Genomic DNA, 22,069 nt, shown 5'->3' with positions numbered 1-22,069 from the left:
CACACATGCATGCATGTATCGGGATGGATGCACACATGGACTGCTGCAGCGAGGGGCTCACAGACTGGGCTCCCTAGGATCCCAGAACCTCAGGTTCCTGTTTCCTAGACAGTGCCGCGCAACATGTTTGTGGAATTGCCCCCCATCCTGCTTTGCTTTTTGATGAGTAGAGAGATTGCCTGAACAGAAATATATGAAAAAATGAATTTTTGTTCATTAGGGCTGGTCTGTGACTGCTGCCTCCCCGTGGCATGGGGTGGGGGGGGGAGGTGGCCCCGTTGCACTTGACCCCTCGTTCTTTTTTTTTTTTTAAAGATTTTATTTATTTATTTATTTGACAGAGATAGAGACAGCCAGCTAGAGAGGGAACACAAGCAGGGGGAGTGGGAGAGGAAGAAGCAGGCTCATAGCGGAGGAGCCTGATGTGGGGCTCGATCCCGGAATGCCGGGATCACGCCCTGAGCCGAAGGCAGACGCTTAACCACTGTGCCACCCAGGCGCCCCATGACCCCTCGTTCTTAACCCTGCTGCTGGGGAAGACTCTGGCACCTGAGTTCCAGGTCATGGGTACCTGTTAAAGGTACCTCCAGAGAACATACTGGAGCTGGGCCCACTGGGGCCATTGTCCATGGTTGGAAACGCAGCACAGGGCTGGAAGAGTGGACGGGAAATACACAGGTCAGGGCTCTGGGAGGTGCAGGGGACAGAAACCCATCTCAGACTGGCTAAACTGGAAGGGGAACTTTGTGGGCTCCAGGGTGGGAAAAGTTTAAGTGCTTCTGGCACCTTCCATGTTCTTTGGTAGCTCCCAGGTTCTTCTAGCACCACTGGGCCCCAGGATACCCCAGCTCGGCAGACATCCACCCTCCTCCCTCCCTGGCCTTGGCTCTGTGTCAGCTGCCCTCAGGGCCTACCTGCTTTCCCTCCTAAGAGAAAGAGGACTTCTCTGGCCAGTGACTCCCTCAAAACACCCTGTCTTTGGGTCTAGTGCTCCAAACTGAGGGTCACCTGGGTCACCCCGGAGTCAAGGGAAGGGCCAGCCCCCCTCCTCCAAGGTGATAGAGGCAGAGTGGGTGGCTGCCCAGTGTGCTATCTCCAGAAGGGGGCCAGATAGGCACTGCACGTGTGGCCTGCCTTCTAGAAGCTTAGACATCTCCTCCAGGCTTTTGGTCATTGCCAAAATTCTCAGCAGGTGTTCGTCGCAGGTGAGGAGGAAGGTGAGCAACAGTGAGCAGTGCGTGTGGTCCCTCTGGTGCCGTTAGAGTCCCCTGGGAGTTAAGAACACGGTACTCAGGCTCACGGTCGTTTGGCCTGGGAGAGGCTGGGTGGCTTTGGGGTTTTCCTTTTTTAATGTTTAAACTTATTTTGTTGCGATGTAAGTTTCGTACAGTAAAGTGAGTAACTCTGTGTACAGCTCAAGGAGTTTTTACATGTGTGTTCACACGTGAAACCGGATCGAGATACAGAGCGCTTCAAACCTCCAGCTGGCTCCTCTGTGACCCCTCCCTGTCCTGCCTCCCAAAGCTAACCCTGGTCTGATCTTTATCACCACTGATGCTTTACTTTCTGTGCTGGATTTTTGTTAATGGTGATAAAATGTATATAACGTGAAACACACCGATTTCAACTTTGCGTTGTGTAGAGTTCATTCTCACTGGTGTGCAGCCATCACCACCATCCCACTCCAGAACTTTTCCATCTTCCCAGACTCAAACTCGGTCCCCATGAAACCCTAACTCCCCATTCCCCTCCTTCAGCCCCTGCACCCTCCGTTCTGGTTCCTGTCTCTGTGAATTTGAGGACTCTAGAGACCTCATAGAAGCGGAATTAAGTATCGTCCTTTTGTGACTCGTTCATTTCACTTAGCATGATGTCATCAAGGTTCATCCGCGGCGTGTCATATGTCAGAGTGTCCTTCCTCTTTAAAGCTCAGTGACATGGCACTGTGTGGACAGACCACGTTGCATGACTGTGCTTGCATTTTACTTTGCCTCATTCGGTACAGTCTTTCACGTTGGCTTCTCACTGTGTACTGTTATGGCCGAGATTTGTCCCCGTCGTTGCATGTGGTAGCATGCACCTTCTCTGTTGTTGTGTGGCACCCGGTGGTGTGACTGTACCACGTGCGAGAACACGTTCTCCTGTGGGTGGCCGTCTGGGTTGTGTTCACAGAAGGTGCTCGACATCGCCGTGAGATAGGACGTAGTACCGTGCCGGTGTTCAGAGTTCCCAAATGCAGTCTCAGGGTCTCAAACGCTGAGGAGAGGCACTGGGGGAGGCATGTGGGGGTCATCCTGGCTGGGGTCCAGAGGTGGAAGCCCCAGCAGGAGTGTTGCGAGGGTGGGAGCGTTTTGTGCTCTCCCACAAGCAGAACCTTCGATGGCCTGTGTGCGCTCAGCCTGAGCTGGCTCCAGCCTTGGGGGTCCCCTTTCTCACTGCTCTGGCCACCCAGGGTGCTCCTTCCCACCACTCCCACCCTGTGCATTCCTCAGGAAGCCTTCCCAGACCCCAGGACAGACCCTGCCCTGCATCTCTCCTGCCACAGAGTGCCACTCGGCAGCCTCCCCGTGGGCTGTGTGCGCACACTCGCCGCTCCATCTCCCCCGCCCACCGCGGTGCCACCTCCCCAGCGTGTGTACGCAGCAGGCACACAGTTGATCAGACTCAACCCCAGAGCGGTGTAAACGTTGGACCAGAGCAGGCCTTAGTCTCCCCTTTCTTGGACCATCCCTCCAAGTGTCAGGACAAGAGAATTCTAGAACCTTCAGCCCCCACTCACAGGCTCCCAGCCTGGCCAAGCCCTGGCCTTGCCCAGCAGCACCAGCTCCTCTTACTTGGAGCAAAGGAGTGAATTTCCTTCGGTGCCCCCTGCCCGCCCCCAGGTAACCCAGAGTGCCCTGTGGAAGGCTGCAGGTCCCAAAGGCCAGAGGAGCACAGTGAGCGAGTGGGGTGGAGGGAAGACTTGGGAGCTACAAGGAGCAGGATGCTGAGCCGCAGAGCTGGGCCTCAGACAGGAGCTGGCACCCGGTCCTGCGCCACCCTGCCTCACCTCCGTGTCTGCCAAGTCGGGCTTGGGGCCCACAGGCGCACGTTAACACCTGTCCTTGAGCACCTGGTGCAGCTCCTGCAGCTACTGGGATCCCGTGGGCTACCCCTTGTCATCTGCGTGGTGTCAGTCCCCCCACTGCTCCCCTCCCCCACCATACCTGCCCCTCCATCTGCAGTGGGCAGAAGACGCCTCGGCCTGTGGCCAGCATCGGAAGATTGGAGCAGCAAATAAGTAACAGAGCACCTCGATTTAACCCAGAGCAGAAAGTGGTCACCCACACGGTCCTACCGATCTGACGAAATGACTGAAGAAGTGAGCCAGGTGGGGAGAAGAGACCACAGTTCCTGTGTAAGAATTCCTGGTCATGTATGTCGATTCTCCCTCCCCGGGAGGGGAGCTTAACTCCTCTCATACACACACCCCGACGAGGCGCTGGTTCCAAAGAGAAGAGTCTGGAACAGGGTCACTCAGGAGGGTGACAGACAGCTGGCAGACCCTACCTTACCCAAGAGTTGCAAGTCAGTCTCACCTGAGCTAAGTCTGTGCTCTGAGGTATCACATCATGAGGAGGGCTCACCTCTCCTCACCTCCGAGGTCCTCCTGAGACCACACAACCCAGGTGTATGGTGAGGAAACACCTCAGACAAATGGGCCGGGGGCATGAGGGAGTGACATTCTGAGGCAGAAAAGGGCGACTGGGGGAATAACTGGCCAAACGGAGCAAAGCCTGGAGTTCTGTGGGCAATCATGTTGGAACAGGAGTAATGATAGTCTCACCCGCCAGGCCAGCCCAGGCCCCCTTCAAGGCCAACACTGGGGTCAGGCTCCCTCTTCATGGTCGCCCTTCTTGACTCTGCGGGCCATGGCACTGGTGGGTCTCAAGAGGCTCCTGCTTCTAATTTTTCTGTTTTATCAGACACCACCATGCGTCACTGTCCACTGCCCCTAATCACCTCCACTGCCAGGGAACCAGAGCCTTGGAGGCCCTGAGGAACGTTTCATGTGAGGCCCCACGTCCAGAACGTAGGGCAGCCGGGATTCCTCCCAGTCAGACCTGTCTGTGTTTTCAAATGTCCATGTTTCAAAATGCATTTCAAATGCCCAGCCTGCCCGTGTACCTCATTTTCTTAAGTTGTGTCCAGGATGTTAGATTTTTCAAATCATGCAAGGCCCAGGCTGTCAATACCCTGACATGATTTTTGCTGGCTTCTTCCAGGCTTGTGGGAGCCAGCAGACCAGGGCTGTCTTCCAAGTTCAAGACTGGAAATTCTCAGGCCTCCAGACATGAGGCCTAGGTCCCCCAGGGACCTCTTCCCATACCTTCCTTTTGCCAGGTGCCAACCCACAGCAGCGACTGCTTACCCAGGGCCCCACTTTGGTGATGCAGACTCTGATTTCTGCCCCTGCGGAATGCCCCTCTGGCCCTTGGCTGCCTCTCCCAGGCTCACGTCCCAGGGACAGAGCCCTGGGCCCTTTGGATTGCAGCCCAGGAACCCATGCTGTCCCTTTAGGTCCGCAACACTTCTGTGAACAGGTTGTCTGTGTTCTGCCTTACAGGTTGCCCTCAGGGGATGACTGAGGGCACCCAGGCCCTCCACCCTGCTTTCCCTATCCTGCTGTTCCTTCGGGTTAAGCAAAGTCTTAAGGGGCACGTGGTTCTCTAGGAGAAGCATTCAGGATGAAATGGTATGAGGCTGGCCGGCGGGGCCAGGGCTCCATGGAGAAGGATATGGCCATGACTTTGGAGTCCTGTGTCAAGGTTAGAGTTCCCTCTGCCCTTGGTCTGACCCAAGTTGTTCCGTGTCTCGTCAGCAAAGTGGAGAGATAAACCAGTGACCATGACGCCCCTCATTGCTGGTGGCAGTGATGGTCACCATAGTGGTCTCCAGCAGGGGACTCCTGTCGCCTTAGTTTCCCCATCGGTAGAGCAGCACCCCTATGGGTAGTGAAGGCGGCCAGATTAAAGAGCGCAGGAGCAGAGGGATTTAATAAAACCGCCATGGTCTCATCGCGTGCAGCGTCTGCCTTCACCCTGTTCTCAGCCCACGTGCAGAGCCACAGATGGGCCCTGGGTGAAGGCCTCAGCCTGAGGCCCTGCTGCTGCTGACCTCCAACACCCTGCTCCCAAGAGAGGCCAGGGTCAGCTCCCCCTGCCAAGAAGGGCGCCGGTCTCCCCACAAACCAGGAGCCCCAGTCCCTTGCCCGGGGTTCCCGTGGCTGCCAGCCCCCTTCCCCAGCCCAAGACGCTAAGCCCCTGGCTTGGAGCCCTCAAGTGGACCAGGAGGGGCCAGATCAGCCAGCCAGCCCCTCCATGGCCGCAGACATCTGCAGTGTTTCTCTGAAACCCCTGGCTCATCCAGAAGCTCGTGGTTTTCATAAGGCATTTTTTTCTTTAACTTTTTATTTTAAAATAATTTTAGGCTTACAGAAAAGTGGCAGAAATCCTAAGAGTTCCAGTAGATGCTTCGTACGGCCTCCCCCAGTGTTAGTTAGCACCATACAGGATACCGTCATGTGGCCCAGAAAACAGGCCCCGACGCCGTGCAGGAGCTCACCTCCAGCCTGGATGCGGGCCTCCCCAGTGCTTCCCCTCATGTGCTCCTGCCGGTCCAGGCCGTCCCGTTGCACTCGTCATCCTGTCTGCCTCGTCTCCCCTGATCCGTGACAGCTCCTCGTTTCTTTCCCTCATCATCCGCAGCCTTCGGACTTGCTGAGAACCGCTCGGTCGGGTCCAGCGTTGGAGAGAGTCCCTCGGTGTGGGGTGTGGTCTGTCCGCCGCTTCCTCATGATTAGCCTGAGGCCCTGAGTCTTTGGTAGGAATCCCGCCGAAGCCACGGCGTGTCCTTCCTGGGCCACCATGTGGGGGAGGCGAGCTGTCTGTAGGCCCTGTCACCAGTGGTGTTGACCTTGGTCACTTCGTCAAGATGGGGTCTGCTCATTAGTGACAGGCTGAGTGGCCTTCTCCCGTGGGGATGTGAGTCACGCCTTCCCTCTGTCCCCTCCCTCAGCGTAGCTTCCCTTCCAGGCCTGCGCCGGGAGCAGCAGCTGGCAGTGGCCTTAGCGGCCCCCGAGTCCTCATGCTCGTGTCTGGAGAGCAGCACACGTTCCAAGGCATTTGCCAGACCCCCCTGCAAAGAGGTGCCACCCCCAGCCTCCCTCCTTGCCCACCCCTGTCTCATGGCACAGTTGCGTTACTGCCACCGCACTTGCAAACAGCCCTTCGCTCCGGGTTCCACCTGCCTTTCTCCGTTGGGAGCGCAGTCAGCCATCTATCTTTTTTTTTTTTTTTTTGGTCCTGTTTTAAAGTTGTTTCCTGGTAACCTGGCTGTTTCTTTGCCTTTCTTTTGTCTTAGGTTGTTTGTTTTGTTTTGTTTTGTTTTGTTTTGTTTTTTTAAACTGATTTGAAAGAGCAAAGAACTCTTTATTTCTTAGAGAAATTAGCCTTCACCTGAGGGACAAAGTCTTGAGATTTTTCCCCCCTCGCTCCCCCAGGGCAAGGATCTCCTCTCCACCCTGTGAGCCTGGGAGAGCTGCCAGGAGGCGCTGAACCCTGGTGAGCAGCTGGCAGTCAGAGACTGCTCACTCTGCGGGGCTGGGGGCCCGGAGCCCCCCCACTCTCTCTAAAAAGGGCCCTTAGTCTTAGTGTCCTGTGGTGGCCGTAACAAGTCGCCACAGACTGGTGGCCTGAGACAACACAGTTTTTATTCTCATAATTCTGGAGGTTAAAAGTTCAAAACTGAGGTGTGTGTGGCCTTGCAGTCTCCAGGGCGGGGTCTTGTTTCTACCAGCTTCTGGGGACTCCCAGGGGTCTCCGACTGTGGTCACATCAGCCCAGTCTCTGCCTGTGGTCACTGGGCCTTCCTGTCTGTGTCTCCTCTTCTGTCCTATCAGATCACGTTGGATGGGGGGATGATCTAGGACGACCTCATGTGGAGAGCCCTACCTTAAGTACATCTGCAAGACCCTTTTCCCAATGGCATTGGAATCCGATCACAAGTTGCGGGTGCAGATGTCTCTGCGGGGCTCCTGTGACTTGCTTCGGGCACTCTGTCACCTGCAGCAACACAGTCTCGTAGGTCTGCATGGCTCTGTGTGGTGACTTTGTTTCTGTCCGCCTCCACCACGCCAAGGCCCCTTCGTGAACGGTCTGCGTTGAGTTTCCGCAGCAGGTCCTGGAGTCAGACAACTGAGGGAAGAAAGGTCCACCAGGCTCAATGGGCGGCCCCTCTGCGCCCGCACCGCCTGTCCAGTGCAGAGCACCACCAGCTGGCCTGGGACGGACAGTTGTGTCCTAGGGAACTTGGGGCAGGAGTTGGAGGGAGAGTGAGGCCACAGACCAGAGCCGCGTGAGGCTGGGAGGTGAGAGGGCTGGATCCTTTCTCAGGAGGGCACGTTCACAGACTGTGTCCGCATTCAGCATGCCCATGCCCCCAACACAGCCCTAAGAAAGGCTGCATCATCCCTCTGCGTGCCCGGATGTGGGGACCATGCCTTGGGGTCCACGGCATCGGGGATGGTGCTGAGCCATAGCTGTCCACGCTGCGGGTGGGGATGATCCAGTCTCCGTGCCCCCCACAAGCTAATACACCAGCAGCTGGCTTGAAAAGTTCCCTAGGGCCTAGTTTCTCATTGTGGGTTTGTGAAAGTTTTGGATTTATATAAAAATTGGCAAAGGTAACAGTTCCCCTACACCCCACACACTTAATTCCCCCTACTAATAACATCTTACATTACTTTGGTACATTTCGTCACAACTAATGAGCAAATACTGATAGATGACTATTAATTAAGGCCATAGTTTATTCAGATTTCCTCAGTTTTCCCTAGTATCCTTTTCTAGTCCCCAAATCCCACCTGACATCTAGTCGTCACGTCTCCTTAGGCTCTTCTGGGCTGAGACCGTTTGTGGGACTTTCTTGTTTTCAATGACCTTGACAGGTTTGAGAAGAACTGGTCAGGTGTTTTGTAGGGTGCTCCCCAACTGGCATTTGTTTAGTGTTTTTTCATGGTTGGCCTGGGGTGATGGGTTTAACAAGGACCACACAGGCGAAGTGCCCTCATCACACCTATCCACAGCACGTGCCATCAGTTTGACTTTTCACTGTGATGTTGACCTTGATCACCTGGCTGAGGTGGCATCTGTCAGATGTCTCCGCTGTAAAGTCACTCCCTTCCCCCTTTCTATGCTGGACTCCTTGGAAGGAAGTCACCACATGCAGCCCACACCCCATCTCAAGGGCAAAGCAGCTACACAAATGATCTGGGGTTCTTCTGCCTGGGAGATTGTCTCTTCCCATGTATTTTTTATGTATTCAGTCATTTCTTTCTTTCTTTTTTTTTTCAAGATTTTATTTTTAATCTCCACACCCAGCGCGGGGCTCAAACCCACAACCCTGAGCTCAAGAGTCACATGCCCCACTGACTGAGCCAGCCAAGCGCCCCTAATTATTTATTTCTAACTGTGGACTTGTGGGTATTTATTGTACACCTTGGGCTATAATCCAGTAATTGTCGCTCAGAGCGTTCCAGCTTTGGCCACTGGCAGCTCTTTGATTGCCCTGCCTCTCCCGTGGTCACACCCGCATTGCTTTGGTTCCTCCCTGGCACCTCGGGGTGCTCCAGGCCCGTCCCTCCCCTGTCTTGGAAGCAGCCATTCCTCCTGGAGCCAGGACCCATTTTAGGTAGGAAACAGCAGCAGAGGACAAGTGGAGGGGGATCCTGTGTGTGCTTTCTAGGACGTTCTGCCAGGCATGGACGTGGGTGCCCGGGAGGACCTGGAGGGCAGGAGGGGCCTTCGCAGCCCGCCCCTGGGATGTCTGTATCATTTGCATCATTTTACAAGGAAAGCGTGTTGATTTATTGGATAATCTTAAAGCACAGGAAACGAGACTCCCAGGAACCCCAATACATGGCTCGCATCGTCATCCTTTTTTCTGTCTTCCCCTCACTGTGGTTTGCCGAGCTTTGCTGAGCTTTGCGGGTACTTCCACCTAGGTGTTAAATGTAGGTTTCCAGGGAGGAATCCTCAAGTATTAGGACCCTTTACTGTAAGCTTGGCCAGAAAAATCCGGCAAACTTGCAGTAGGAAAAAGAGTAATTTTCTAAGTGTTTCTGTGGATAGCTACTCAGGTCCAAGCTGACAAAAGCCCAGTGGGTGCTCGGGTCCAGGCAGTTGGGGCCAACTCTGCCTTCTGCTGTGTGACCTTGCCAGGGGTGGCTTCCCCTCTCTGAGCCCATCTGCCAGGATGGTACTAGGTTAAAAAAAAAACGGATAACTCAGAGGCCTGTTTGTGATCAAATCGGAGAGCCGATGAGAAGGACTTTTGTCAATGATTAAGCAATCTGCGCTGGGGACTGGCATTTGGAGGCAGGTGCCCGCGTCGCCCACGTCCTTCCCCTGCAGGGAGACGGAAGCCAGGCTGTGAAGAGCACCCTGCTAGGGCAGTTCTGGCTTCAGGTGACTCAGGGATGAGTCACAGGCCTGAGGCAGGTCGGGTTGGCCCTCCTCTCACCAGGTCTCACCATGCTCCCTCTCTCCCAGGACCGAGTCTCCTGCCGCCCAGAGCTGGCCTGGAATGGGTAATGGTGTGAAGGAGAATACGGCGCGTGTGCGTGAGGATGCCGAGGCCATCCTGCCCTCACCCGTCAATTCCAAGGCAAGTACCCCGCCTCCCCGATGGGCGTTTTCCTGAGGTCCCTCTTCTGTGCTCCTGCACCCCATGGCAGATGCCCCCCCACACACACACGCATTCTGGGCACAGCTGTGTTGTTGGGAGGCCGTTGGTGGAGAGGGGTACAGGTTGGTCACCTTCTGTTCCATTTAAAGTCCCCTTCGTGATGTGGATCCTATCTGCCCAGCCACTTCGTAAGAAGCCAGAACCTCGCCCAAATTTGGCTAGGATGTCAAAAGGTGTCCTTGATCTCCTTTTCTCGCTGGGATTTGTGAGCGCGAGAGAGTTAGTCATGGGCAAGGGCGCTGTGGGGGCGGGCGCTCGCCTGCAGGGTGTGCTCTCAGCTCCCAGTCTCCTCTGAAGTTCATCTCTGATTCCACCTTCGCTTGAAGAAAAGGTATATTCCCTTTGAAAGAATGGGGATCAGCCTTGGCCTCCTTCACCAAAGAAGCCAGTAGAGGTTCTTCTGGCTGAACCTGGAGCACAGACTGACCCAGCCCCATGCAGAAACCCAGCTCCGGGGCCCACAGGCCATTCTCAAAGTCCACGGGGTCAAACGCCAAAGTGGCATCATCCTCTTGCCCTCCCAAGCTTTCCTCAAATTTGAGGTCACCCTGGGAAGCACCAGCTGGGCAGGAGGACTGGTTTGTAGGGTCACCACGCTGGGGGTGGATGTGGGGGAGCAAGGCCAAACCCCAGAGCAGGTGCACCTGTCCCACACGGGTTAGCGAACTCCCCAGCCGCTGGCTGGCTGGATCCCACCAAGCAGGCGTGCCCGGCCAGAGGCCCGATGTCCGTCGTGCGCTGGGACACAGCCAGTGCTGGTTTTCCTCTACGCTGGCCAGCACGTCCGCCCTCCGTCTTGGTCGCTCGGCCAGCCTGAGGGGGGGCTTACTCTGTCAAGTCCCGTGTCTTTGGTGAGGGACCTGAGCACCTTCTTGCAGTGTTCGCGGCCTGTGTGGCTCCCGTCTGTGGATCGCCCGCTTTCTCTCTGCTGGGCTGTCTGGCTCGTTCTTCATTTGCGGGCTCTCTCCATATGACGGGTATGGAGCCGGGCTGTTCCGTGACGCCTGGGCCGAGCTCTTCAAAGAATCCACGGGCCCTGGTCACTTAAGAGTCACTGGGAGCATTGATCAGAGGTGGCGGCGGGCTCATCCACTGAGCACAGGAGTCGGGCTCGTGCCACATCCCCGGAGCGCCGCACCCTGGGTGAGGGGTTTGAAGACACGCATGCCCGGCGTGCGCAAGTAGCCTCTGACTGGGAGCACCGCAGGCTGCCCGGGACGCTGCCCTAGTAAAGGCCATGGAGGGGGCACCTTGGCTCGGCCTCAGGTAGCCGCAGGGCACATAGACCGTCCGTGGGGTGCGCCCTCTGCCCACAGCGGCCCGCGAGGGAATGGTCATCACATTGATTCCCAGAGGAGACTGGGAGCCGCTTGGGGCTCGGAGCTGGTGCCAGCAGCACCACCGAACACTGCACAAAGGGGGTGGAGCCAGAACTCCAGAGCCTGGCTGTGTGATCCAGAAAAGGCAAGGTCCCCCAGTGACAGGCTTCCGTGCAGCAAGGAGAAGATGGAATCCCGTGGTGAAGCACCACCTCAGAAACTTGGAAGGGAGAGCACTGCCATGGGAAATTATTTCTCTAGGGAGGGGAGGGCTGGGTTACTGGAGGAGGTCCTGGGGGCATTAGGGGAAAGGACCTGAAGCCCTCCAGGGACAGGGCCGGGTCGAAGGGCATGGCGGCCCCGGGGAACACCCAGACCTGGCCAGGACACAGCACGTCAGTGTGTCAGGGGTGAGGAAAGGGGGATCAGAGAGGCCCTCGGTCACTGCAGGCAATTGGGACAGAGCCCACATTCAGGCCAAGCGTGCGGACAGACTCGGAGCCCAGCCCTTCAACCCTGATCCACCCGCTGCGCTGAGCAGACTTGGGGCGTGGCCCTGGACCCCATCATGCCCACTCAGACCCAGGCTGCCAGTTGTACCCCCCAAATGCCCCTTATCTGTCCCCTGGTCCCAGCCCCCATCTCTCCACCCTGAGCTTCTTTTTTTTTTTTTTTTAAGATTTTAATTATTTATTTGACAGAGAGAGAGACAGCCAGCGAGAGAGGGAACACAGGCGGGGAGAGTGGGAGAGGAAGAAGCAGGCTCCCAGCGGAGAAGCCTGATGTGGGGCTCGATCCCAGGACTCTGGGATCACGCCCTGAGCCGAAGGCAGATGCTTAACGACTGAGCCACCCAGGCGCCCCTCCACCCTGAGCTTCTGTAGGCGCTGCCTCCTCTCCAGTTACAGTTCAGAAGGCCTGTCTACCTTCCGTGCGTCTCCATTTCTCTTTGGGTAGACACCAGCCTGCTCGCTAAGCCCCCAGGCTCCGTGGAGTCCAGCCCCCACCCGTCTTTCATCTCCTCTCCTCCCTGTGCCCCCTCCCTTTCCCTGTGTCAGCCACCCTGCCTTTCTGTGGTCCCCGAGGACGCATGCTTCTTCTCACCAGGGCCCCTGGGTGTTCCATTCCTCCCCCTCTTGCACAGTCTCACACACACACACACACACACACACACACGCCAGTTAGCTGAACCTCATCCTTCAGCCTCAGCCCCTCACCCCTGACCCCATGCTCTCCCGGGACCCTAAGCCCTCTCCTTACAGCCGTTCTGGATTGGTGACTCTATGCATTTTAATTTAATTTAATGTATTTATTTGAGAGAGAGAGAGCTCGAGTAGGGGGAGGATCAGAGGGAGAGGGACAAGCAGACTCTACACTGAGCACAGAGCCCGATGTGGGGCTCGCTCCCAGGACCCTGAGATCATGACCTGAGCCAAAATCAAGAGTCGGACACTTAACTGACTGAGCCACCCAGGCGCCCCTACACATTCGTCTAAAACCTTAGTTCATGTCTGGCTCTCCCCGTGGACCGGCAGCCCCAGGGGCAGGGGGTGTTGTACACATGCCTGCCCACACACACGTGTGTCCCAAGGCCCCTCAGGGCACCTGGTTCCTGTCGGACTCCAGGGACTCCTGGGATCACTGAATGACCTACCCCTCACCATCTTTCCTCACTGCGGAGCCAAGGAAGATGGGGGCCCCTCTGGTCCCCTGCGCTCCCCGTGATTGCTTGGCGAGAGTTCTGTGGCTGAGTCAGCTGGGGGAATGGAGACTCCAACCTGATGAGCAGGTGACTTCTTGTGCAGCTCCTCATGGGAAGCTTCGAGAAGACTCGGGAAAGTGCTGGCTCTGAGGCTGGCCTCATGATGCAGGCCGGCCACCGTCACCGCCACCCTCACCTCGGCTGGATAAAGAACCACAGATGCCAGCCACTGTGGGCCTGATGGAAAGTTGTGGAATGCTTGCCCGATACCACAGCCTGATCCCCAGACCACAAGGACCCTTGTCCAGTGCACACAGGCGGTGGACACGGCCAGAGTCTGCACTTGGGGTGGGGTAACCCATCGGTTTGGGGTCAGTCCTGTTGTAGGCCGTCTCTGAGAAGTTGGAAACTCATGGGACAGCCCCACGAGTGGGTCACCTCTCATGTGGATGGTCTCTGTCACCCAGAAGGTTTTCACTATGTCCCACTCAGGTTCTGTGGCTGGTGGACTCAGCCTGCCCTGTGCCCCACTGTGACCCAGGCCCAGCAGGGCTGTGACACTTGCACAGCTGTGCCTTTTACAGCCCTCGGCCAGGGACAGAAGGAAAATGCTCCTCCTGGGGGAGGTCCCCAGCAGAGCCGACCCCTGTCCCTCTCTCATGACAGACTGTGTTCGTGTGTTTTCTTGCAGAGGGATCACAGGCAAGTTCTCAGCTCCCTCCTGTCTGGGGCCCTGGCTGGTGCTCTTGCCAAAACGGCGGTAGCTCCCTTGGACCGAACCAAAATCATCTTCCAAGGTAAATGCTTTCTGTCCGTCTGTCCTGTGTGACAGAGATGCTTCCCAGCAGTCCTCTTCCTCCACAACCCCAAACCGAGCTGCAAATTGGCTTTAAAACTGCCTCTTTAGGGGCGCCTGGGTGGCACAGTGGTTAAGCGTCTGCCTTTGGCCCAGGGCGTGATCCCGGCGTTGTGGGATCGAGCCCCACATCAGGCTCCTCTGCTATGAGCCTGCTTCTTCCTCTCCCACTCCCCCTGCTTGTGTTCCCTCTCTCGCTGGCTGTCTCTATCTCTGTTGAATAAATAAATAAAATCTTAAAAAAAAAAAAAAAAAAACTGCCTCTTTAAAATCCACTTAGAAGCTCTGTCAGCACCCCAGGGCTGCCATCACAAAGGGCCACAAACCAGGCAGCTTACGTTCCAGAGACCGGAAGCCTGAAATCCAGGTGCCAGCGGGTCGGTTCCTTTAGCGGGCTCTAGGGGAGGAGCCCTCCTTGCCTCTTCCAGCGCCCCGGGCTCCGGGCATCCCTGGCTGTGCTCACAGCACCCCAGTCTCTGCTTTCCCCTCCGTGTCTGTGTCCTCTCCTCTTATAAGGACACTTGTCATTGGATTTAGGGCCCACTCCACTCCAGTATGACCTCATCTTAATTTAATTACATCTGCAAAGACCCTGTTTCCAAATAAAGTCACCTTCACTTGTACTGGGCTCGAGGACACGGACATATCTTTCAGGGAGGCCCAGTTCATAGGACCAACACGCTACCTCCTTGGGTTAATCAGCCACAGTGTCCCCTGAAGATGAGACCTTTGCTCCCACAGACAGTGACCGGTGCCCACAAGAGGGTGTCACAGCTGGGGCCCCTGTCCCTCCACTGTTTGGGAGGAAGGGACTGCAGATTCAAGCCGGGCTGTCCCCACTTGCACAAGCTGGTCCCTTAGCCTCCCTGTGCCTCAGTTTCCTCATCCACAAAACAGGACATTAATATCACCCTCCCGAAGGAGCGAGCTGCCGTGGGAAAGGGCGTGCGGCTGAGCACCCGCCTCCCCGTGTGTCGGCAGTGCTGTTACCCGGAGTGAGTGTGCAGCGTAGCGCCCTGCAGGGAGCTGGGTTTAACTGGTGGTGTCGGTGTGGACACACGTCCGCACAGATGGGAGCGCGGGGGTGTCCGGGGAACATGGCAGACACTCCGCAGACACTCGGGGAGTAGCAGAGGGAGGCTGCATGACCATGACCCCTTCTGGCCGCAGCGGCTCAAGCCCCTGCCAGGGGGGCGCACCGTGGCATCGGGGAGCGAGGTGGCAGCCATCGAGGGTGGGAGAGGCTGGTCAGGGGTGCCACGCCCGCACCTGTGAGAAGAGAGGGCGGGCTCTAGGCAGAGAACACGTCCGGGCCTTGTTCTGAGAGGCCCAGGCCCCTTGGTTGCTCTGCACAGCTGGCGGCTAGGAGGCCTTTCCCGAAGGGGTTTGGTTGAATTGGAGTCTAGCCGGGGGCCTCTGCGGAGACCCTCACTTCTGCCGGGAGTGAGGTGGGGTGGGGACACAGCGGTGAGGAGGCGCTGGAGGAGGGCGGCCCTGCTCGGGAAGGCCCCGCACCTCAGCCCTTGGCGGGGCAGCAGCCACGGTGGCTGTTCTCAGTCCCTGTGCTCAGACCCAGCCCCTGCACTGGGGGTCCCACGGACCGAGGGCCTGTCCTTCACATCTGATGTCTCTGTTGTTTGTTTGTTGTTTTTCCAGTGTCTTCAAAAAGATTTTCTGCCAAGGTGAGCTACTAGGTCCCCAACTCCAGGCTCCGGGGCCATCACCGTGTGCTGCTGGGCTGGCAGGAGGTGGTAGAGACACGTGGCCCAGGGGTGGAGGCAGAGGCTTTTCCAAGTGTTTTTTCCCTCTGGATCCCCCACGAGCCAGTTCCCAGGCTGCCAGGTGATCGAGGCCTCCCCACCAGGCCCCAAGGCAGGGGCCACCTGTCCTGGCACCCCAAGCTCTGCCCGGATGTAGCAACTAACAGGAGCCCCTCATCCTTGGGGAGGTGGGGAGAGGACTTGGAATTATAAACCCATAATTTCACATTTGATTCATTTCTTTAAAGATTTTATTTATTAGAAAGTACAAATGCAAGAGCAGGGGGAGAGGGAGGGACAGAGGGAGAAGCAGACCCCCTGCTGAGCAGGGAGCCTGCTGTGGGGCTCGATCCCAGGACCCCGAGATCATGACCTGAGCTGAAGGCAGACGCTTAACCGACTGAGCCATCTAGTTGTCCCACATTTGATTCATTTTTAAACAGAGGGCAGGCATTACCTTCTTGGGAAAAGATAAAGAATATCTTTAAAAGCTAGACCGTGGGACAGACCGATCGAACACCCTCTGTGTGGGACTGTCATCTGCAAACCTGGTTTGCCCTGGCTCACTTCACTGTTCATAAGGTCAGGAGAGTAGGGAGAGAGGGGTCCCTGTGTGGGGCCCAGAGAATGTGGGGAGGCAGGGCCGGGTGGGATCGATAATGTGGGCCCCAGTCACAGTGGACCAAAGAGGGTGTTCAGCGTGGAGCCGGAGCGGGGCAGGCAGGGGCATTGACCTTGCCCCTCCCCCCAGGAGGCCTTCCGGCTCCTGTACTTCACCTACCTCAACGAGGGCTTCTTCAGCCTGTGGCGCGGGAACTCGGCCACCATGGTGCGCGTGGTGCCCTACGCCGCCATCCAGTTCAGCGCCCACGAGGAGTACAAGCGCATCCTGGGTCGCTACTATGGCTTCCACGGAGAGTGAGTGCCCGCCCCCAGCCGCCCCCCAAAACCCTCCCACTCCATCCCATCACCCTGCCCTCCCATCTTCCGCATGCTCACCGTGCAGAAGTCCTGTCGTTTGCCTGCGCTTCTCTCAGACCCTAAGTCCCAGCGGGACCGTGATCCCAACTGCGCCCCGCAGTGTCTGTGGGGAAGGAGCACGTCACTCATCCACACAGACAGATGGGAAGGAGAGGCAGCCACGGGAACCTCAAAATGATACGCACCCAAGAGACCCCATCGCTGGGCCCTGAGGAAGCCAGCCCCTGCCCATTCTTTGGTTCTCCGCGCTGGCTGAGACCTGTGGGCACCCCAAGTCTTGGGGGGGTGGGTCTCACTTTCTCTCCTCCCCCTCTTTCAGAGCCCTGCCCCCTTGGCCCCGCCTCCTTGCGGGCGCACTGGCTGGAACGACAGCTGCTTCACTGACCTACCCCCTGGACCTGGTCAGAGCCAGGATGGCCGTGACCCCAAAGGAAATGTGAGTCCCCGGGCCAGGCCTGCCATTCTGCAGCTGCTGCAGAAAGGCTGTAATTGTTTCTCTGACCCTGGCGGTCAGCTTCTCCTTACATCAAACCAAAAGTTTTCTTCATTTTTTTAAAGATTTATCCATGCATTTTTAGAGAAAGAGTGGGGGGCAGGGGCAGAGGGAGAGGGAGAGAGAATCCCAAGCAGACCCCACACCGAGCGAGAAGCCTGACACAGGGCTCGATCGCATGACCCTGAGATCGTGACTGGAGCCGAAACCGAGTCGGATGTTTCACCGACTGCGCCACCAGGCGCCCCCCAAAGTCTTCATTTTGAATTAGCACAGATAGGTCACAAATGCCCACGGTTGAAAGACGGGCGCTGCTCCCCACAGTGATCTGGGCAGCGAAGGTGGGCTACGGCCTGAGGCACGCAGTCCCCCTCCAGTGCCAAAGCTTCGCAAGGTGGTCACGTTCCTTAAAGAAAGCAAGCGTCACACCAGCCCCTGGCCTGCCTGACCGCAGGGGGAGCTGAGCCCCCTCTTCGTGCCCACGGCTCACCCGCTCCGTCCCCCGGTCCTGCAGGTACAGCAACATCTTTCACGTCTTCATCCGCATCTCCCGGGAAGAGGGCCTGAAGACCCTCTACCACGGATTCACGCCCACTGTGCTGGGGGTCATTCCGTACGCAGGGCTGAGCTTCTTCACCTACGAGACACTCAAGAGCCTGCACAGAGGTGAGGAGCCGGTGGGGGGCGTCCCCCGCCCTGGGAGGCACAGGCTTCCGGCCCAGGTCCCGGTCAGAAGAGACAGACACCAGGCCGCCACGAAGCCAGCTGGACTCCCAGCCTTTCGTGCCTGTCGAGTTTTAAGACCAACTTGGTGAAGTCCCGAGTGTCACCAAGGGCAGTGGCAGCCACTCGTGCCCAGAGCGTCCGGGTACAACCTAGCCGAAAGGGGAAGGGCCCTCATGGGTGGTGGTAATTTTGAGAAATTCGGAAAGCACAGAAAGGCACAGAGAACAGTATACAGCCACCCCCACCCGAACCCGCTGCCCCCGGGGACCAGGTGTTAACAGTGTTCCAAGATGGTTTTTGTTAAAACAAACGTTCCAGGTGAAGTCGAGGTCCCGTGTTCCCTGAGCCCTGAGCAGCCTGAGCCCTGCTCCCTCCAAGGCCGCCGTCTAAGAATGTTGTCTCTCACGGTGGTTGGAAACACTTGCTTGTGCCCAGGAACCATGCCTTGTCGTGTTTCCTGGTGAGGAACAGCAGCCGGTAGAGCTGCCTCCCGCACTTCCGAGGGGCGCCGCGGGGCCCCAGGCCGCCTCTGAGTCCCGCGCTGTCATATCCGAGCTGCTGTCCCGTTGTTGTCCTTTTAGTGGTGGCGCGAGCCTCCCCTGCTGGGGGCCGTTAGGGGTTTCCAGGTTGTCAGTGATCAGCAGACACCCCGTCTCTGCGTGCTGGATGTGAGCCCCTGGTTTTGCGATTTACTCCTGTCCCCGCTCTCCCCAGCCCTGTCCCCGCTCTCCCCAGCCCTGTCCCCGCGCACTCACCCAACTCGGGTGCTGGTGGATTCCGTCGTGCTCGGCCAGTGTGCAGAGTGAATAGCGCCTTCTCACTGGGTTTAATTCCTCCTGTTAAATCCGCGAGCACACATTGTTAAAGAACCCCACTGTTGGTTGCTGCCCCCTCCTGCGTCCCTCCCGGCAGCTTCTTGCCCGATCGTCCTGTCTGGGCAGCTGCTCCCCTCACCCCTCACCATGCCCCTGCACCCCTGCAGAGGGTCCCACGGAGCAGGCCCGGGGAGGGGGGTGGCAAGGGCAGCAGATGGGAAACCAGTGATTAGATGAGCTTGCTCTGGGTGGTAGGACTTGGTTTAATGATTATTCGAGCATTTCTGCCTATTTAAAAACTTTCTTCTCAAAAGGAGTGGCTGGGAGGTGAGGAGGCCGGGTTGGGGAGGCCCGAGAGTGGGGGGAGCCAGGGGGTCTGGAGCCACGGCAGTGACGGCAGGAGCGTGGGCCCGTGTGAGCGCCAGATGCGGGTGCCTTCCCCACTGGGTGCCCCCGCCACGCGCTGACGCGGCCCCTCTGTCCCTCGCCCGCAGAGTACAGCGGCCGCCCGCAGCCCTACCCCTTCGAGCGCATGATATTCGGGGCCTGTGCCGGCCTCATCGGGCAGTCGGCCTCGTACCCGCTGGACGTGGTGCGGCGACGCATGCAGACGGCTGGGGTCACGGGTCACCCGCACGCCTCCATCCTGCACACGCTGCGCGCCATCGTGCGGGAGGAGGGCGCCGTGCGCGGCCTCTACAAGGGCCTGAGCATGAACTGGCTCAAGGGCCCCATCGCCGTGGGCATCAGCTTCACCACCTTCGACCTCATGCAGATCCTGCTGCGGCACCTGCAGAGCTAGGGACCTGCGGCCGGCTGCTCTCGGGCCAGGGGGCCGAGCTGCCACGCGCGGTGGCCCGTTGACCCCTTTTGTTTCTGAGCCTGTGTTGTGAGGGTGCGCTCCGTTCCCCCGGGGAACAAGCTGGCGGGCCTGGCCTTGGTCCCGAAGCCAGCGGCCCTTGAAGTGCAATGCTGGGCCTGGTGGGCGGGGGCTCTGGCGCTCTCCCCAACCCTCCTCCCCAGGGCTGGCCCTGCCTCCTGGAAGGGTTGCCCTAAATGCCCTGAGCTGGGAGTGACCAGCGCCACCTCCTGGCGCCCTGTGACCTTGGATGTGCTCCTGGTTCTAGTGACCCCATGCCCCCTGGGCCCGGAGCCAGACTCCACCTGCCCCTGTGCTCACGGAGGGGAGGGAGCCCCAGAGTGTACAGAGAGGCCCGGCCTCCGGGCCCCAGTGAGGTGGGGCCAGACTTCTGCTCAGCTGGGGCTAGAAAAACAGCCTCTTGCCCCCCACCCCCTCCACGTGTCCTGCCTTTGCCATTACTTCCCAGGTGACATGACTGTCACCAGAGCCTCCTCGGGAACAGCCTTCTCCCAAGAGCGTTATTTGGATCCTGGACTCCATGGCCAAAGTGGGGCCCCGGGAGTGGGTCTCCCCCTCTGTTGCCCACCCACCCAACCTGTAATGTTCCCAGGAGGGTCGCGCCTCCCCCGGGCAGCAGAGTTTGAGGAATCGCCCAGTTTTGGGTCTGAGTCCTAACCTGGAGGCATCTGCTGAGAACTGGGGACCCAGGTCGCCTCCTCTGGGCCAGGAAGCTCCCACCCCTGTCCCACAGGCCGCACCGACAGAGGCCAGGCCTCAGGCCCTAACCCTCGGCCCCTAGGCACAGCGGCTCCCGGGGAGCCTGTGGCATCTGGCTCCCTGGCGCCCCACCGGAGTGGGCCCTTGGCCAGGACGCAGGACTGTGTAAGGCACACAGGGTGGTCTGATTTCCATGAACAGAGTGCTGGAGGTGACTGGCAGCTTTGATCCTCCTGAAGTGGGAGCCCCTGAGTCGGCGTGTGGCCTGGGGGTGGAAAGTTGGGGTACCCCAGGACACCCCCAGGGAGCCGGTCTCATGGAGAGGTCCCCTGGGGTCTGCCAGGTGTCACAGGGACGCAGAAACACCCATTTCTGAATAACACGTAGAGTTTCTTGATTTCTTTTGGTTTTGCTTTTCAATCTGGCTGCCCCCAGGTCAAGTCACAGTAAACCCTGAAGGGCCCGCTCTGGCTCCAGGCGGAGAGTGACCAGAGGGTGACCAGATCGCTCCCCAGCTGCCATGTGTGAAAGGGTCTGAGAGGGCCTGTTTGCCCCACGCACATTTCCAGTCGTGACTTTCATTTCTCCCTTGTGTTCTGTCCCATTTCTGTTCTTGCCTTGGACCTGCAGGTGTGAAGACCCCTCTCTCTGTCCTTCCTTGCAAGTGTCCACCGGCCAGCCTGAGTCTCGTCCCCAGGGTCCCATGTCTGGTCTGTTGGATGGGCTTCCCACCTCCTCTCCCGGCTTTGCCCAGTGCCCAGGAGGGGCCGGAGAGGCAGGGACCCCTCACAGGGAGATGGGGTGGGGCCCAAGGGCCCCCGGGCGAGAGAAAGCAGCTGGGGCTGGGGGGCCACCCCAGGCAGGTGAGACCAAATGAATGGTTGGGTGGCACCGTTCTCTGAGCTGCAGGCTGGGCCCCAGAGGGGAGGGCCCCCAGGTCCTGCTGGCCCCGGCCTGCCTCCCCGAGGTGGCTCTCAGCTAGCTGAGTGGGCCTCGGCGCAACCACCCCCCCACCCAGCCCGGCACACAGCTGGGCGGTGCCCTCCGTGGCCACGCCCCTCCCACCGGTGGCCATCCGAATCTCGAGTTACATTTTGATGCCATGAAGACACCTTGTTTATATATAATGTTTATATATTTTAAAGATTTGTGCCAAGAGAGTATATTTAATAAAAATTAAAATGACTTTTTTTTTTCTGACCACGTCCTCTTCTTCGGCTCTGAACCCCAATCTCCACCCGCCCCCCCGCCTCCCCCCCAAGCCAAAAACAAGGTTAAGGTTGAGGTTATTTTGACAGATTTTTAAATATGTTCTTGAATAAACTTATGATTAAAGTAGGCCCCACACCCAATATGGGGCTTGAACTCAAGACCCTGAGATCAAGAGTCGCATGGTCAGGGTGCCTGGATGGCTCAGTCAGTTAAGCAGCGGACTCTTGGTTTCTGCTCAGGCCAGGATAGCCTGCTCCGGATTCTCTCTCTGCCCCTCCCCCACCTCTGGCTGCGGGACGGGGGGGGGGGGGGGGTGCATGCTCTAGGGACTGAGCCAGCCAGGCACCCCTTGAATAAATCTTTTTAATGTGTTTATTGTTTGAATTATTACTACATACGGGTCTTCTAGAAAACTCAAACTGCACGAAAGGGTTGCGGTGAGTAGGTCGGCCCGCCGGTTCCTTTTGCCAAGGTGTCTTCGGTTACCAGTCTCTGGGCCTGGGCGCTGCTGATGTCTGGGCACCTCAGGGTGTCGAGCAGCACCCTTGGCCTCCACCCAGCAGATGCAGTAGCGTCCCTGTCCCCTCTCAGTCGTGACAACCCAACCTGTCTCCAGACGTTGACTAGTGTCCCTTTGGGGCAGAGTCGTCCCCTCCCGTGCGAAGCGCTGACCTGCGGTGCTGAGCGCGGCGAGCCGGGGGAACAGAAACGGAGTACTTCTCCCGACCACACAGGATCGTGACCACCCCCGTCTGTTTTCCCTATTTTCCTGTTTGTGGTTCCACCTCGTTTCTCTCATTCTTTTTTTTTTCCAATTGTGAAATGTGTCCCAAAAGGAAC

General features: G+C 57.9%; 1 protein-coding gene across 4 annotated transcripts in view; it reads left to right on the top strand.

Annotated features, from left to right (window-relative positions):
- SLC25A42 (solute carrier family 25 member 42) overlaps positions 1-21,212 on the top strand; it is a 28,530-nt gene extending 7,318 nt beyond the window's left edge. The window contains exons 2-8 of one of the 4 annotated variants that reach the window (XM_087867146.1): positions 9,591-9,705; positions 13,499-13,604; positions 15,320-15,345; positions 16,175-16,341; positions 16,724-16,840; positions 17,412-17,563; positions 18,933-21,212. In XM_087867146.1, the coding sequence (XP_087723272.1) occupies positions 9,625-9,705; positions 13,499-13,604; positions 15,320-15,345; positions 16,175-16,341; positions 16,724-16,840; positions 17,412-17,563; positions 18,933-19,240 (957 nt within the window). In that variant the 5' untranslated portion in view covers positions 9,591-9,624 and the 3' untranslated portion in view covers positions 19,241-21,212. Of the gene's footprint in view, positions 1-282; positions 7,122-7,150; positions 9,507-9,590; positions 9,706-13,498; positions 13,605-15,319; positions 15,346-16,174; positions 16,342-16,723; positions 16,841-17,411; positions 17,564-18,932 lie in introns of those variants that run through there. The other 3 variants (XM_087867147.1, XM_045778807.2, XM_045778810.2) reach the window with 3 other exon arrangements.
- The last annotated feature ends 857 nt before the right edge of the window (positions 21,213-22,069 follow it).

This window comes from Ursus americanus, chromosome 14 (genome assembly GCF_024610735.1).
Source record: "Ursus americanus isolate L20-20 chromosome 14, mUrsAme1.1.p, whole genome shotgun sequence".
NCBI classification, from domain to species: Eukaryota; Metazoa; Chordata; class Mammalia; order Carnivora; family Ursidae; genus Ursus; species Ursus americanus.
The sequence above is the reverse complement of the archived record's forward strand: the minus strand, read 5'-3'. Positions and strand labels throughout refer to the sequence as shown.